Source organism: Hypomesus transpacificus, unplaced genomic scaffold, assembly GCF_021917145.1.
Source record: "Hypomesus transpacificus isolate Combined female unplaced genomic scaffold, fHypTra1 scaffold_271, whole genome shotgun sequence".
NCBI classification, from domain to species: Eukaryota; Metazoa; Chordata; class Actinopteri; order Osmeriformes; family Osmeridae; genus Hypomesus; species Hypomesus transpacificus.
In genome coordinates this window covers 61,193-77,752 of record NW_025813798.1, presented here as the reverse complement: position 1 = coordinate 77,752, position 16,560 = coordinate 61,193, and the positions used below count along the sequence as shown (strand labels likewise).

Sequence of the window (16,560 nt, the reverse complement as noted above, 5' to 3'; positions counted from 1 at the left end):
TTACACAAAGAAGGCAACACAGACAGACTCTGACTGGTGCCTCGTTTGCAGCCCCACACATACTGTGGGCCACACACACACATGACACACACACACACACACATGACGCACACACACACACACACATGACACACACACATGACACACACACACATGACACACACACACACACAGGAAGAAGGAGAGGAGGTCCTCCCACAAGGCTGTCTACTTCTTGATGAACACCTGTCATTGAGCTCGTTCGCACACTGCATTATAATCAGCGTGTGTGTGTGTGTGCTTTTGCCCGCGCGTGTGTGCTACTCCACGCGCGCACGTGTGTGTGTGTCTTTGTAAACCCCCCCCCAACCCCCCCACCCCACACACTGGATCACACGTGCTCTAACGGTGTCCCTCTCCCCCACCCACCTGGGCGGGCGGGCAGACATCCTGTCCAGTCTGAACTCCACAGCCTTGTTCGGGGACCAGGACGCTGTGATGAAGGCCATCCAGGAGGCCAGGAAGATGAGGGAGCAGATCCAGAGGGAGCAGCTGCAGCACCACCAGCAGGGCATGGAGGCCAAGCTGTCTGCCCTCAACTCCATGGGCATCGGCAACTGCAGAGCGGACAAGGTCAGTGGACACGCGCGCAGGCGCGAATGCGTCGATGAGACAAAGTGCACGCACACACACACAGATGTTGGCGCGCACGTTGACACACGCAGACACGCACACGCCAACGATTGCTTGCTTGGAGACGCGCACAGCTGCTCCAATTCTAATGTCTAATTCTCCGTTTATCCCCCTAAATGATCCTCTTCTTGTAATGCTCTCTAATTCTCTCCAATTCTCCCATTTCTTCCTCTCTATAGAATCCTCTGTATTCTCTCTTCTCTAATTCTGTAAGTTTATTTTATTTTTTTACAACACACACTCATTCATTCAATTACTGTGTCATTGACTAAAGAAATGCAAGTCGGTTCCTGTGTTTGCCCAGTAAACATGACCCTCTCTCCAGAACTCGCTAGAAGATCTGCTGTGAGATATGAAGTTGTAGCCCTCAAAACTAGTGGAGAAAACTAGACCTCTCTGCTTCTGTTTTAGACAAATTCTTAAAAGTAATGGCCTTTAATCCTTGTCCAAGGTGGTGCTTTTGATTGGGGCCAGTGTGTGTGTGTGTGTGTGTGTGTGTGTGTGTGTGTGTGTGTGTGTGTGTGTGTGTGTGTGTGTGTGTGTGTGTGTCAACATTGGTGTGAGCGGAGCAACGAGGCCGTGCCGGGCCATGCCGCTGCCCGGTGTGGCTAACCCTCTGATGTCTTTGCCCAACGAAGGCAGACACGGGGCCCACTCTGTCCCCCGACGCGGGACAGGGCCGCTTTGTACCGGGAACATACACACTCCCAGGGATTCCCTTTAAAAATATCTTCAATCGATGAGTCAATCAAGGAAAGAGAGAAAAAAAAAAGAAGCGCACCCTGCTCCCTTCAGCATGGGTCCTTGCTGCCAATTGGCTGTGAGGAGCCGACAGGAACTGGGAGAGAAGGGTCATTAATAATGCACCACTTGACACTTTAAACCACCAGGCTCAACTAGGTCAATGTATATGTAAAAAAAAAACAAAAAAAAGGATTTCCTGTTCATCCATTTTAATGCAATGCCTCATTTGAGTCGTGCGTGGCTACTGCAGGTGCCCATGCTCACAACTCTGACTGAAGTGTGTCAAGTGAAGTGAGAGACTCTTCAGCGGAAGAGCACCTGAAAGGAAGTAACCCAGCGTTCTCCATCCTCATAGCTCGTTCTCCTTTATCCCACTGTCCTTTACAATATCCAACACGCTTATCAGCCATGTCTGTTTGACCTCTTTAAAGAGAAACGCACACACATGCTGCACGACAAGTCTTTGGCTATCTCCCCCCCCCCCCACACCTCCCCACCCCCCAACACACACTGAAAACTTCAGTTTCACACCCAAAGTTTGACACCCTCTTACTCCCCAACTCCTACCAACGCTCACTGTAAATCTACCGGAGATTTACCGGTTTCACTGTTTCTTTGTTCAGCTCCACTAAGTGGAGCATGGGGGCGGGCAGGCAGACGGGCAGGCTCGTATCTGGCCTGTCACGAGCCTGCATCCCGTTCCCATTTCCAATCCGTCACTGGCTGTTCTCCTCCGGTCTCCACCTCCCTCTCCCCGAGGTGAGCCTGTGGTCAGCCAAGCTCCTGAATCTGCCGCTACATGACATGAATGCAGGCAGCGAACAATACCTGAAAAGGAGGCTTTTTCAACAGGCAGTACACACCTACGCCGGCATTGTTCTTCGTAGGTAGAGCTTAGCGCTTTGTAGCTGCCTTCTCTTTTGTGGGCCCTTCCTTTTTTCGGGGGTGGGGGGTTGTTGTCTCTGTTGCATTGTGGGACTCGTCCATTCAGCCAGTGTTTGAGCAGCCCTCTCAGGTGAGCTGTTGTGTGCTGTTGTCAAAGGGGGGGGGGGGCTTTGTGACTGCGCTGTCAATCACTCTTCACTTCTGGTCTGCCTATTCAGTCTAGGCAAGCAGCCTAAGGAGAGATGGAGGGAGAGAGAGCGATGAAAGAAGAGAAAAACATTAACCCTTGTGATGTCTAAAGGGTCACACATGAGCCGTCGCTAGGTTTAACAGCAGCAAGAGACAAAACAACGCAATTGTGTTTTTTCAAGTTGAAAAGTAATGACTTTTCTTAGAGTGACGCCAACATAAAAGCTCACGCCACCAGTGCAGAAATCTTATACTAAGGTCATTTTTTACCCGGCAGTTCTTTAAAATAAATTTACACACCTCAAAAACCTTTGACACACACTCAATGAGAAACGTAAATTGCGTGTGCTACTGGTTTGTAACACAAAGGCTCTAATGGTGCTGCAGATGACCATAAACCCAGTCCTCTCTTTGATGAAGTCATGAGTGCATGTTCCAGTGTACAATACGAATGACTGATGTCCACTAATGTCTAGTATTTTCTACACTGTGAAGAGAGTAAACAGATATTCACAGTTTGTGATGAATGAATGACAGGTTGTTTCTTCACGCAAACTAGTTGTGTTTTAGGTGTTTTAGATCAGGGGCGTAGCCAGAAATATGTTTGGGTAGGCCTAGAAAAATATGGATCGGCATCTTTTCAGTTTTTTTTTACTTATTTGCACCCGGTGCATCATTTCTGGGAGATATTTTCGTTTTTGGGTAGGCCTTAGAACAAATTTGGTAGGCCTGTGCCTACCCGTGGCTACGCCCCTGTTTTAGATTCATGAAAGCTGCTTTGTAAAAGGCGGGTCATTTTTTGCCCGTAAGAAAAAGGGAGTATACAGAATGTTAAGGGTTAAGGTATTTTGTTGATGGGGAACAGTGCAGAACCAGAGCATTGACAACCCACAGGCGAAGAACAACAAATAATAGTTAGGCGCATTATCAGTTTGAAAATATGACTGGTATGTTTGGGTTATCGCGTTGCCCTTGGTAACCGTACAGATCACAAAGACTCCCTCTTTGGAGAGATCCGTGAGCCTCGCAGTGCATGGCTTCTCTGTTCTCTCCCAGGAAGCACACAGTACACTTCAGTTCTCCTCGCTGTCGGGGAACCAAGACAGTCAGCTCTGAGACAGTTCCAGATCGTTCTCCACACCTGCTGTCACTGTGCTAGTCTCTCAGGGGAGTCCACAGCCCCCACTCTTATCTCTCTCCCTGATATCAATGACACAGAGCACAGACATGAAAGTGACACTGACGGTCTCTATCTGGACGGTGTGAGGGCAGGGACACCCTTTACCAAGTCACTCTGAAGTGGGATTGTCGTCGTCATGGTGACGGGGTAGTTAAGAACAGTGCGGGATGAATGACCCTGACACCAGCACACAGCCTAGAGAGGGCCCCAACATCCCAGATAACAGCTTCCACTTTGGTCAGTTTCAGAATATTAATTTTTCAGCCCAGCGGCTCACCTGACATAAATACTGGGTGCTCCTTAACAGCCTTTCTGGTTGGGCTGTTTGGAAGTTTATCACAGAGAAAGCTTACATGAAGATTGTGGAAAGGTAACGTAAATGGGATTAAGGAGAGGTTAAGATCATCTAGTGTGGCTGTTGGAGGGGATATTAAATATTGATTTATCCCAGTGTAACGACCAGGCTGCAGAGTGGGGCTAAGTGCTGCTTACAGATGGATCAATTTATCTTTTAATACAAAGTGTGTCCCGTTGAGCACAATGCGTGCTCTCTCTTTCTAACCCCTATTACTGAGATCCCTATATGTCTCTGATCTCTGAGTTAGAAGTGATTGTGTCTTCTCTAGCATGTTGGGCCTTTTTCTTGGTGACTTGAAATATTCATGCTTTACAGGACTGTTTTATTTGTCCATTTTTACTATATCCCATCAGTACAATAAAAGCTTTTACATCCCTCTCACAATTTACCTTTTTGAAATATTTATCTTTTGGTATTATTGTCTGCAGAGGGCGATTACTTTGTTCCATTATTTATCTGCTCTCCTGAAGGAAGCTTTTATTTCAAACAACCTGATATAGAATGCCTAAAGTCAAATACGCCACAATCCATTAGTAACCCTCCACAGGATTGTTCTTTTTATTTGTAAAGAAGTCGACTGCAGCTCCAACTTCTCAGTCCAGACAATAAGTCTGACCAGAGTGACATCACTTTGTGATGTCAGAACATAGTCGTATCTTGTAAGGAATGACCTGAGTGGCGGTACAGTGGCTGGTGGGGCAGGCATCAGAGAGTTGGTGGGTCTGGGATTTAGGGAGGTCCGATTTGCGTATTGATATTCCCAAAGCTCCTGTCTCAGTAGGAGCCCTGGTTAACTGGAGGCTGTTTGAGGAGATAAGATATATTCCTTGGCTCTGCTGACATGTTCCAAACTGGAATCAAAGGGTGAAAGGCCAGTGTATTAACCTATTGAACTGCCCCCTCCCTCCCCTCCCACACCCCCCTCTCTACATTATTGATGAGTGCAATAGTCCCATGTCCCAGAGCCCTCAGCCGAAAACATTCAAATGGGGCTTTGCTGGTGCTCCACAAAATCCTTACTCCTAACCTATTGGTTATAGTGGCAATGCTCCTGTGTGTGTGTTTGAATGTGTGTGAGTGTGTGTGTGTGTGTGTACATATGTGTGCGTGTACATGTATTTATGTGCATGTGCGTGTTTGCGTGTGTGAGTGTGTGCGTGCCTGTGTGTGTGTGTGTGTCAAGCTCCTACACAGGCAAAGCCCTCACAAAGACTTTGAATATAATCTTGTCTGGTCTGCAGCCCTAGAAGCAATTTTCTGCTCCTTTTCGACTGCTGTCTTGGAAATTGCAAACCAACGTTTTTTGGCTGCGGTGTAAATCCTTGGCATACATGGGTTTGCCCATCCAAATTAGATTATGTTCTGGTCCCAGACACTAGCCATAGCCAGCAAGTGCTATTGTTGAGGATTGCTTACATTAATGCTTTGTCCAATTGTTCACATTTGCCAAAGGAATAAAAATAGTCTATGATTCTGAATGTGTGTGTGGGCGATCGTCCCAGGCCCAGTCTAAAACAATTGCCGTTCCCTGTTTCCTTCTCTCCCTCCCCGGCTCGCCTCCACATGAAGGCCTCGTCTTGGTCGGGCCGCTGGCTGAGGTGGCTGGTCTCTTTCTTTCCCTCCTCTGTGGTGTCAGAGGGGGGGGGGGGACTGCCAGCCCTCTGCTGCCATTCACGAGCGTAACAGGCCCCCGCCCTGGAGACCTCCAACCCCCCCCCCCTCTCACAGCTCCCATCCAGATACAGCCCAAACCTGCCAGGATACTGGCCACAATGGGCCAGTTATGCTCCGGGCTATTGTTATAGCAGGGGCATAATGGCTCCAGAGTCCGACAGGTCACAGGGTTCAATCGCCATATTGTTGTGGTTATGGTAATGTTGTGTTATAGTAAGTGCTGCAGAGTGTTTGATAAGGTCAGAGATGTGAAGCCAACTTAACAGTCCCAAGAGGAGCCTGGGAACAGTTCAGGGTCATCGAAAGCTGGAAACCCGTAAAAGTACACCAGCGCATGATCTCAACACAGTGTGGAATAGCCTGGCTCCGACAGAAAGGCCTTTACAGCACAGAGATGGCAATGCATAAAACGCACCATTTGCAAATGAAGTTGAAAGGTCAGATTTTGTAGTGGCTGACTTGTTTTTCTATCAAATAAAGAGAAGTACATCCAAGGCCAGTAAATTATATATATTCCGTAATTAAAAACAAACAAACACTCACTCTCACACACACACACACACACACACAAAAAGACCTGGCAAACAGCCCAGAGTAGGGTTAGCTTAGCTCCACTATCAAAAACTAACAGTGGAGTTGAGCTCTGTAATTGAACTGAGGTGCCTGACGGCTTTTCGCTGTGTTTTAAACAAATGATGTGATGCCCTGGTGCTGCCTTTGAGGGTTTTGGAGGGCTGGAGGTCTGGGAGAGCTGCCCATCTCTGTGCTGAGGGAGGCTGTGCTACTGAGCACAGGGGGGAAGGGGGGGGGGGCTAGAGACCGCATGAAAGGAACTCAGGGCTTACCGCATGGCTGGATGTGCTTAAGATTTAAATGGCTCAAAACTACCAACTACTGGAGAGCTGCAAAATTATAAATAACATAGCGATTGGTCAAATATAAAACAGATGAGGGGGCTGGGCAGAACGGGAGCTCCCAGGGGCCGTGTGTTCAGCCGTTGGGTGTTTGTCTTCTCGGGCAGAGAGATCGGGATCACAGGCCGGTTACAGGCCGGGGACCCCGGAGTCTGGGCTGGCGTGTCCCACGTGACCTGTGTGATGACGGCTCGCGCCCGTCAGCTTCACCTTACATTTACATTTAGTCATTTAGCAGACGCTCTTATCCAGAGCGACTTACAGTAAGTACAAGGACATTCCCCCGAGGCAAGTAGGGTGAAGTGCCTTGCCCAAGGACACAACGTCATTTGGCACGGCGGGGAATCGATCCCGTAACCTTCTGATTACTAGCCCGACTCCCTCACCGCTCAGCCATCTGACTCCTTCCTCTGGGCCAGGTGTGCGGACGGAGCGGGTGCTGCTGGACCTGCTTTCACGCACGACAATCGACTTTATTCAGAGGGATATTAAGGCACAAGGCCCTTTGTGTGTTTTTCATCAAGGTTTGAGCCCGTTGCACCTGGGTTGGAGCAATAGTATTTGAGTCTCCTCCAAGGTTTTCACACCTGTCCGCAGACGATTTTGTCTGCCGCAGCTCAACAAGCTTTTCATTTACCCCTACTGAAACGTCTCATTGAACACAGAGAGAAACAGTTGTGCTTCTCTTGCTTTTCTTTAACTAAAGCCTCTGCTCAAATCTTCACCCGTCATTGGCCACCAGACAGAGCACCAGCTCAGCCTGCTGTGTTATCTCAGAGTTGTAAAGAGCGGCCTCCGAACAATTCAAGGCCATATGGCCTGGGCTGGGGTTAGATATAAAAGAGACAGCGAGAGAGAGAGAGAGAGAGAGAGAGAGAGAGAGAGAGAGAGAGAGAGAGAGAGAAAGAGAGAGAGAATGGGACACAGAGAGGGAAGAGAGGAGTGGCAGGGAGGAGAGAGAGCGAACGAGAACCAGAGGGAAAGAGAGGAGGGTCCGGAGCTGCAGTGTGATGTGTAAATACAGGGTAGACCGAGGCACAATGCCTCGGGCCGCCCGCCCGCCTCTCTCCTCACACCCGTTGCTGTGCCGCTTGTCCGCCCCTGCCAGGGCTGCCCAGGAAACGCCCTGTGGCTACGGCTGCAGGCCTTCAGCACATGTTCTGTGGCCAGGCAGATTAAAGTCCTCTTCACAGCGATGACACGGGCCCTCTCGGGTTCCACTCTCACCGCTAAGAAGTTCCACACACTCTGCCATCCATCCATCCTGCTCCTCTTCTCTCCCTATTCCTCTCTCTCTCTTTCTCTTCCTTTCTTTTATCCCTTTTTTTCACTCTGTTTCTCCTTTTTTGTCTGTTTCTCTCTCTCTCTCTCTGTTTTGCTCACTGTCTCTCTCTGTCTTTTTGCCCATGACTTCACCAGGCAACCATGTGCTATCGAACAAAATGCGTCTGTAACCGAACGTGAGATAAAAAGAGCACGCGGGCAGGGCGGAGGAGATTATTGTGGGTGGCTTTTTTTTCCGCTCGAGCTCGGGCGCTCGCTGCTATAATTTTAGATGTGGGATGGAGGGCTGCATGCTGAACTCATTTGAGGGAAGGACCGCTCACTCACTCGTCCAGAGGTCGCGGTCAGGAGGGGAGGGACACAACGTGGACCGTGACATCTTTTGTGTTCTCCCGGCCTCTCCCCCCTCTCTCTCTCTCTCTCTCTCTCTCTCTCTCTCTCTCTCTCTCTCTCTCTCTCTCTCTCTCTCTCTCCCTCCCTCCCTCCCTCCCTCCCTCCCTCCCTCCCTTTCACCACAGTCCCCCCCCTGCTAATTAGTCCTCTTCCATCCCGCTTCTCTCTCTTTTTCACTCCCCCCTTCTTCCTCCCTGCCTTCCCTGCAGTCTCTCCACCTCTTTTCTGTCCATCCGAGAAGTTCTCTGCTCTGCAGTACATTTGAGATCTTGCTCTAAGTGTGCTGGTAGCGGGGCAGCCGTCTGAAGGGACCAGAGCACCGTCGTCTCCTGACTGGACCAGCCTCCCTGGGCACTGCACATCCTTTACAGCTCTGCCACAGCAGAGTGATCAGTAAAAATTTAATGGCACCATAAAATAATAAAAATGACATTAATTTATCACAGCACTTGATGCACGGGTAGTAAAGCAGCATTAGTTCACCGAAATGTTGCAAGTCTTTAAACAAAAAGGCTGGTGTTGTGCATATAATTTATCTCTATCAATTTTAGTATGATTCTAAAGCGCGGGTATAAATTATCCAGGTTATAACCAATAAGTATATTAAATATAGTATATAAAATGTTATGGAAATGCATTGTACCATATTACAGAGAGGCACTGATTAAGTGTGATGTTCATTAGCGTTGCGATAACAAGGACACAAAAACGGAAACACAGTAGGTTTCTAGGCGCAACAGCTGTGTGCTGGATTACTGCAGAAGAATCCTGAGTGTACTTTACCCTGATCAACAGTCCTAAATCATCCTGTTCTAAGTCAACGTGTTCCTATCGCTACCCCCGAACTCCACACGTCTAATGGCGTGTAGGTAGTTCAGAACCCAGGGACGCTGTAACACAGGGATCTAATTCAATAACCAGCCTTGTTCAACATGGGTCCCGGTTGTCTAGTGGGCCCATGTTCACTAATCACACGACTTGGTGTGGCCAGAGGAGAAAGGAGAAGTTTAGTGCTGAGCTGCTTATTAATGAAGGTCATTGATGGATGGCCGCTGTTCTCTCTCCTCTAAGCCCAACATGATGCTTAATGATCATGAGTTTATAAAAGGCCTTGATTGATCAGGAGAGGCCAGTGGAGCGCAGGGGAGGGAAGAGCAGGCTAATTTATTACAGACTCCCTCTCCCCTCCCTCCCTCCCTCCCTCTCTCCCTCCCTCCCTCCCTCCCTCCCTCCCTCCCTCCCTCCCTCCCTCCCTCCCTCCCTCCCTCCCTCCCTCCCTCCCTCCCCCCTGCCCCGATGCGGGGTCCTCTAAGCAGACTGCCCAAGTCGCATCCCAGGCACTGCCATCGCCGTCGCCCCCCCCCTCCGGCTAATCGCACATCCGTCACTTTGTCATCAGGCCGCCAGCCTCTTTCATTAAGTGCAATAATGTGGCGGGGTGATGAATACAGCGATGCGCCCGTCGTCTCACACGGTGCGTGGCGTCGGAGACGGCGCTCCATCTTATCTTTACAAAGCGCCCTCGGCCCAGCAGGGACCGCTGCATGTGTCATAATTAGAAAACACTTAAGTAAGCAAAGGGCCGTCAGACAGGCAGCCTCTAATCACAGACCATAAGCAGGTAGTGGTTAATTGTGGATCAGAATCACTCAGATGGCCATAAATAATGGCTGCTCCTCGAAGCATGATGGTAAATTGCAGCACTCTCTATCTCTCTCTTTTTCTCTTCTCTTTTTCTCTCTCTCTCTGTCTTTCTCTCTCTCTCCCTCTCTCCCTCTCTCTCTCTTCCTCTCTGTCTCTTTCGTTCTCTTCCTCTCTTTCTCCCTCTCGCTTTCGCTGTCTGACACGCACCCATGCTCTTTTTCATCCCTTTTCTTTTTGACATGTTTTTCTTGGATAAATGAAAATACTTCTAATGGAGTAAGAATATCTTCAATTTAAAAGTGTGCCACACTTTTCAGACCTTCAGAGAACTACAAGAAAAGCATAACACACTTTGTAGTACTTAGGCTGTAAATTGCTTTGTGTGTAATTCTATTTTCCTTTGAGATTATGGAACTCACGAACCACTCTCAAAACATATCATTTCAACATCTGCCCAGACGTGCATTGAAAAAGATGTTATTCATCCTCCACTGAATCGAGCACAATATCTCTTGTAAGAAAGGCTCGACGCAGGCTCCCACTGCAAACAAACAAAACCCGCCCACACCCGGACAACAGTGGAGCTTAAAGATTAATGTGTGTGTTGGTGTCGGTGTCTGCGTGTGTGGCAGGGGAGCTGTTAGCATTGTGTAGGGACCTCACCTGAGGATCTGCTCTCGCTGCGTGTGATAGGCAGGCTCAGAGAAGACAGAGGAGGAGGAGGGCGAGGGAGGGAGGGAGGGAGGAGACAGAGGAAACGAGGGAGGGTGGGGGGGGGGGGGGGGGGGAACTGACAGAGAGCACCTTTTTGGCAGTGATTGAATGCTCACCCTGGGAGTAAAACAAATGCTCCGGTCTGAATCGCGGCAGTGTGCCTGCTTTTAGTGTCTTCCAGGCGAATCCGAGGGGGAGAGATTATTTGTATCATGCAGAGTCAAAGTGTCCATCTCCTACTTGAGTCTTTAGAGGGGAAGACAGCCCTGTGCTAATGCCCTGCACATTCACTCTGGATCTAGGTCAGTTAACAATGGAGCAAGCAGCAGTCGGTACTCTCACCCTGCATAATACATTAAGTGTAATGCGCAGCAACTATTCAGACAGGCCCCGAAAGCTGTTATTTTATTCTGTAAATGCACACGGACATGACATTTAATATTGTCGCAGGGCGCTGAATGACAGGGTTTCATTGTGCCTGGAGTACAACATGATGCCAAGTTGAATCTGAGCATGAAAGCTACATGACAAAAGGGGGAAAACACGGTGTGTTCTCCAAAGCATGAACCCTGAATAAATGATGGGCTCTGAACTCCGCCGCGCTCCAGACAAGAGGAGCAGGGAGGGAGCGGAGGGAGGGAGGGAGGAGGGCAGGAGGGGAGGTGCGCTACTGTACGGAGAGAGAAGATTACGGAGGGGAAATGGGAACGCTGCGGAGAGGGCCTTGGCCCCATTGTGTGCTTAGGATCACAAAGTACTCCTCTGTAAATCTATTTACTGGCCCCCCCTGGCTCCGACTGTTTCCTCACATCCTGCCTAGCATTATGGCCCATTCTGAAAGAGACGTGGACAGTGACAATGCAGCATTCAGTTCACCTTACAATAGGAGGAGATCTTGCATTTATCAAAGACGTTTTCAGATTTGCCCCTGGGATTCATGCGTCTTTGAAACGATTGATTAGTACGTCGTACAGACATGAAAAGATTGACAGCATTTATAGAAAACTGCACGCTGTGTGGCTGATGTTTTTGGGGGGTCAGACTGAGAATGTGGTTCCTCTGCTTGTCCCCGTAGGAGAGGGCTCACTTTGAGAGTCTCGGTCATCACCTCGGCAAACTGGGAGAGGAAGCCAAGATTGGACACAGAGTTATCGACCTCACCCGGCCAGAGGATCTGGAGGGTAAGTCACGTTTCATATTTTCACTTCTCTTCCATCCTGATATTTCCCCGTTTATTTCTTGATTGGCTTTGCTTATTTCGCTTCGTTTTAGCCTTTTTTTTTTTTTCACAAACGGTGTGCCTTCAAATCGGCGAGGGCAGACTAGCAGGACTCCTCGAACTGTCTGGATTCCTCCTAGAGCTCTGTGTGTGTCTAAACGGAGCAGAGGGAGGGTAGAGGGCTGGCATAGGGAGGTGTGTGTATGTGTACGCCGGGTGTGTGTGCGTGTGTCAGCTTCTTGAAAGCGCCCCGCCGCTCCCTGGTTTTCACAGGTAGGTGAGCAGAGGACAGGGTGCCTGACGACAATGCTGGCCCTTCTCCAGCCTCTCCGGCCCTGGTGCTCTGCTTGTTTGAGGTCCTGGCCACCGGGGTGTAAATTCGGGTAGCACCACTGTGACAACGCGTCATCTGCCTTTGTGGCTCCGGAGCACAAACAGCGCAGAAGGACGCCTCGCTGCGCCAATGTTTGTCGGACGTAAATATTTGTGGCAGTTTCCATGGTACTTGAGAGCCAAGGCAGGGGGAGGGAAACGGATCTGACTCACCTTTCATGGCCGAGGGAGGCGGCGATGGAGGGCTAGATATTTCTCGGGACAATGCAAGCCATCGCCGCTCTTGGATCACTGAGCATTTCCCACCGGGCAGTGCCACAAAAAAAACACGTAAACATAATTAGAACACACTTTTATCCTCCACACGGCGGCCCGACGGATCGCATAAACCTACTTGTTTACCAACTTGAAGCCAGGAGCTCAATTATTTATCGTGTCTGCTTTTCACATCACACCCATACAGTAAGTGGTGGATGAGAGGTGCAGTTTGTGGCCGTAGGGAGCTCGTTCCCATGTCAGCCTCCACTGCAGACCCTGTCCCTCCCCTCCTGGCCTCAGATGTTCTGGAGGTCCCCTACCCCCCAGTGGGAACCTTCTCTCTGTGGCCACTGTGGAGTCGAGACAGGAGCGGGGCGTGCACCAGCCCAGTCGACGGGGCTCATTTGTGCCCTTTTATGTCCTGCGCGGGGCCAAGGGAAAGGCTAGCGCCAGACGCCGCTCCGCAGCCCATTCCCAGCGGGTTGTGGATTAGGGGCAGACGGAGGGGAGAGGAGAGGAGAGCAGAGTGGAAGGGAGGGAGGGAGGAAGGGAGAGGAGAGCAGAGTGGAGGAGAGGAGAGGAGAAAAGGGGAGAGGAGGGGAAGTGGAAGGGACAGGAGAGCAGAGTGGAAGGGAGGAGAGGGAGGAAGAGAGAGGAGAGGAGAGGCGGGGGGGGAGGAGGGGAGGGAGGGAGGGAGGGAGAGGAGAGCAGAAGAGGGGAGAGGGAAGTGGGAGAGGAGAGGAGTGGAGAGGCAGGGGCCACAGAGGTCTTCTGCCCAGAGGGGGAGAGCTGTGGCTGGGAGCCAGGCTACTGCACATAGCTCACCACACACTCATCATGTCATCTCTCTCCACAAAGATATCTGTCTGCCTTTCCGTATGTCTGTCTCTGTTTCAACACCCACATGATTCATGGACAGTTTAACGGTGATGCACATAAAAGACACACATTAAAAGCATCTCACTGGTGATACCTGTAAAGGTTGTAAATCCGAATACACCTGGTTTTAAATCTTTGTTTTCAAACCCAAATTCCCCCCCAAAATTCCTCAATCTGTGGTACAAGCTGTAAATGGTATGTATAAGAAACAATGATCAAATCATTTACAAGGTTAGGCATTTTAGAGGTGGTGATTCAGTGAACATTAGGAAACATCCCAAACATTCTGCAAAGTTGACTCTCCTTTTCCAAGTCGATTCTTCGCAGAGAAGCCGACACCCACAGGGGGAAAGCAGCGTTCATGAGAAAGCAGCCACCTCAGCACCCAGTGCCCCGGCAGCAATTACAGAGACACCTTGTTGCTTTCCGACCAGAGGGGAATTTACTGAACAGATCCCCCTACACCTCAGCAAGCTGCGAGGGGAGGGTGTGGGCGTGGGTGTGGAGCAGGGCACCTACAAAACAAACCAGCGGCAATGAGTAGCTCCAGTATACAGCGAAGCCCTGTCATCACGGGAGTTCACAGAAAGCTTTAGGATCCCTTAAGCTAATATTTGCCAAGCATGCAGCAACCGAATTAACAGCTGCCAAAGTTCTAACGAGGGCCATTGAAAAACAGTGGCGCGGGTGTATGGAAATAGATAGAATTTCCTTCATTTCGCAAAAGCCACCAGCCACATGCAGTGGCCCACCGCAAACGTCATTAGGTCTTTCGAAGCTCAGATGAAAAACATTAACAAATACCACAAAAGGCCTCAGCCCAGCCCCCTTTGTTCATTCACATATGGCGGCGCGGAGGCTTGTGTGCACGGCGCTGGGGTCGCTGGTGTGTTTGTCTAAACCGCCCCCGTCACCAAGGGTCCTGGGAGAGAACAAAGGGGGCGTTGAGAGATGCAGGGAGGCAGGAAACCCCGTTCATCTGGAGACACACTACGACAATATCAGCCAAAGTGGAACAAGGTGGGCCGGACAGAGGAGACCAGGCCAAGCCGTCGTGCCGGAGAGAGAGTGAGGAGGACCGGCGTCGTATTCTTGCCGCCCAACAGCCCAACATGGAGTCCCTGCTTATGTTGGTGCTGGTAGCTCAGAGCTGTTGTGAAGTTTACGATGAGATGATTGTTTGGAAACAAGTCGTGTTTTTTTGGTTTTGTTTTGCTTGCAAGCAGAGGCCATGGGAATAACAGGCTGACTTTACTGCCTGGGAGATTCCCAGCGCAGCCTGGTGTCTCTACAGTAGGTGCCTGAGGGCACAGGAACACAGCGATAAAAACAATAGCAGCATAGATCACCATGATCAATCAGCATGCCTCTTTGATGTCAGCTAAATTCCCCAAACAATGAAACAAATCATGTTTTTGTTCATAAATAATTCGAAAAACATGAATGTGCCGTAAAACATATCCTTATACAATGACTGACCCACATTAATTTTGTATTTAACATATGTATATGGCTGCAATAGCTGGATTGCGTGCCAGAGAGTGCACAGACACAACATGTCAGCCCAGGTCACTTGTTATTGATTCATTCGAGTCGACAGTAGTGAGGTGTAAAAAGGAATGCTCCACTTAAGTGTCATGGCTTGCCACATAACACACTGGAGACAAAAGCATGAGCTATAGCCTGCAAGTGCAAACATGCCAGTCATTTGTTCCCACACACACACACCACACACAAACACCACACCGAATGCAGAATTCAAAGCATCCAACATGGTCGAAGAAGAAGCGATGGCATGGATTGGCGTGTTGAAGAAGGGCTTTATCCACTCGTCATTTGAAATAGTTTAATTAGCAGCCGGCTAGCCGGCCTGGCTGTGAATGGGAGCACAGAGCGGCTCCCTGTCATATCAGTCCACACACATTTATCTGGGCAGATCCTTCTCCTATGGAGCGTCCCTATTGTCAGCAGTAAATCCCTGCAGTCAGAGGTGTGTGGTTGGATCCCACAGGGGAGGGCTGGGCATCGTGGTGTGATCGCTGCCTGCCCTCTGAGGCCCGTCCTCCTGAGCAGATTCCTGGGTGACACTCGCCGTGTGTGCCCTCGGAACAAAGCCGGGGAGGTGGGGGTGGGGGGGCGGGTCGTGGGGCGGGACCACCCTCTGGCTCCTCCTGTCTGCGCCCGGTCGAGTTGGAGCTTGCAGCACACAGGTGTGAAGGGGTTGCCGAGCTTCATCTTCCTCACGCTGGTCTTGCCGCTCTGCCGTTGTCTCTCTCGCCCTCTCCCTGCTGTTGGCCTCAATGTGCTCCTCTCTTTCTGCCTCCCTCCTTCTCCTTTCTGCCCTTTCCCTGGCCCCTTTTGCCACTGCATTTATCTCTCCCTCCTTCCCTCTCCACCATCCCTCCTCTCTCTCTCTCTCTCTCTCTCTCTCTCTCTCTCTCTCTCTCTCTCTCTCTCTCTCTCTCTCTCTCTCTCTCTCTCTCTCTCTCTCTCTCTCTCTCTCTCTCTCTCTCTCTCTCTCTCTCTCTCTCTCTCTCTCTCTCTCTCCCCTTCTCTCTCCCCCTCTCTCTCTCCCTCCCTCTCTGTAATTCATGCTGCTCATCCACTGTGTCTACAGGAGAGACAAATTAAAAGGAGATTCTCATATCGCTCCGTCACATTGAGCTACAGGCCTCATGAATCACAATAAATTCTATTAAGCAGCCCTCGCCTGTTTCTCCCCCCCCCTCCCCCCCCCCCAGGCCTCCACCCGGGGGGGCTGCCCCTGTCACAGCTAAGCATCTGTATTTATTTACACAATCACACACCTAACTAACTGCTTCCGAAACAGCTTGCTCCCAAAAACATCAATTAATGCTCATTTGTAAATGTCAGAACAGGCTTTGCGCCTTGTTTGTGGAGTGAGTAAGATAAACAGTATTGTCTTAAACTGCTGTTTCATGTTGTAACTCGGGGGTGATGGATGTAGAGCGGTCTTGGTCTACCGGCTCTGGTGGAAGCGCATCACGGTCACCCAGAGGCCGGTAGAGACCGCAGGCCACAGGGACACCGGGAGCGCCCCTCCAGGCTCTCCCCACGTCCTGAGCGGGGCCGCAGAGAGGCAGGAGGCACACAGCCCTGACGGGACGTCCCACACGGCGCTGTGTACCGCACCTCCCGCGGGGTCCTAACCCCTCCCCGTGACAGAGACGGATGCGGCCGCGTTCGCGGGCTGCTGGAG

The 16,560-nt window shown here is 50.3% G+C and overlaps 1 protein-coding gene across 3 annotated transcripts in view; it reads left to right on the top strand.

The window, feature by feature from the left end:
- LOC124463278 (transcription factor SOX-6-like) overlaps window positions 1-16,560 on the top strand; it is a 43,880-nt gene that overhangs the window by 18,401 nt on the left and 8,919 nt on the right. For 2 of the 3 annotated variants that reach the window (XM_047015109.1, XM_047015110.1), the window contains exons 5-7: window positions 425-612; window positions 852-881; window positions 11,727-11,832. In XM_047015109.1, the coding sequence (XP_046871065.1) occupies window positions 425-612; window positions 852-881; window positions 11,727-11,832 (324 nt within the window). The remainder of the gene's footprint in view (window positions 1-424; window positions 613-851; window positions 882-11,726; window positions 11,833-16,560) is intronic. The other variant, XM_047015111.1, reaches the window with a different exon arrangement.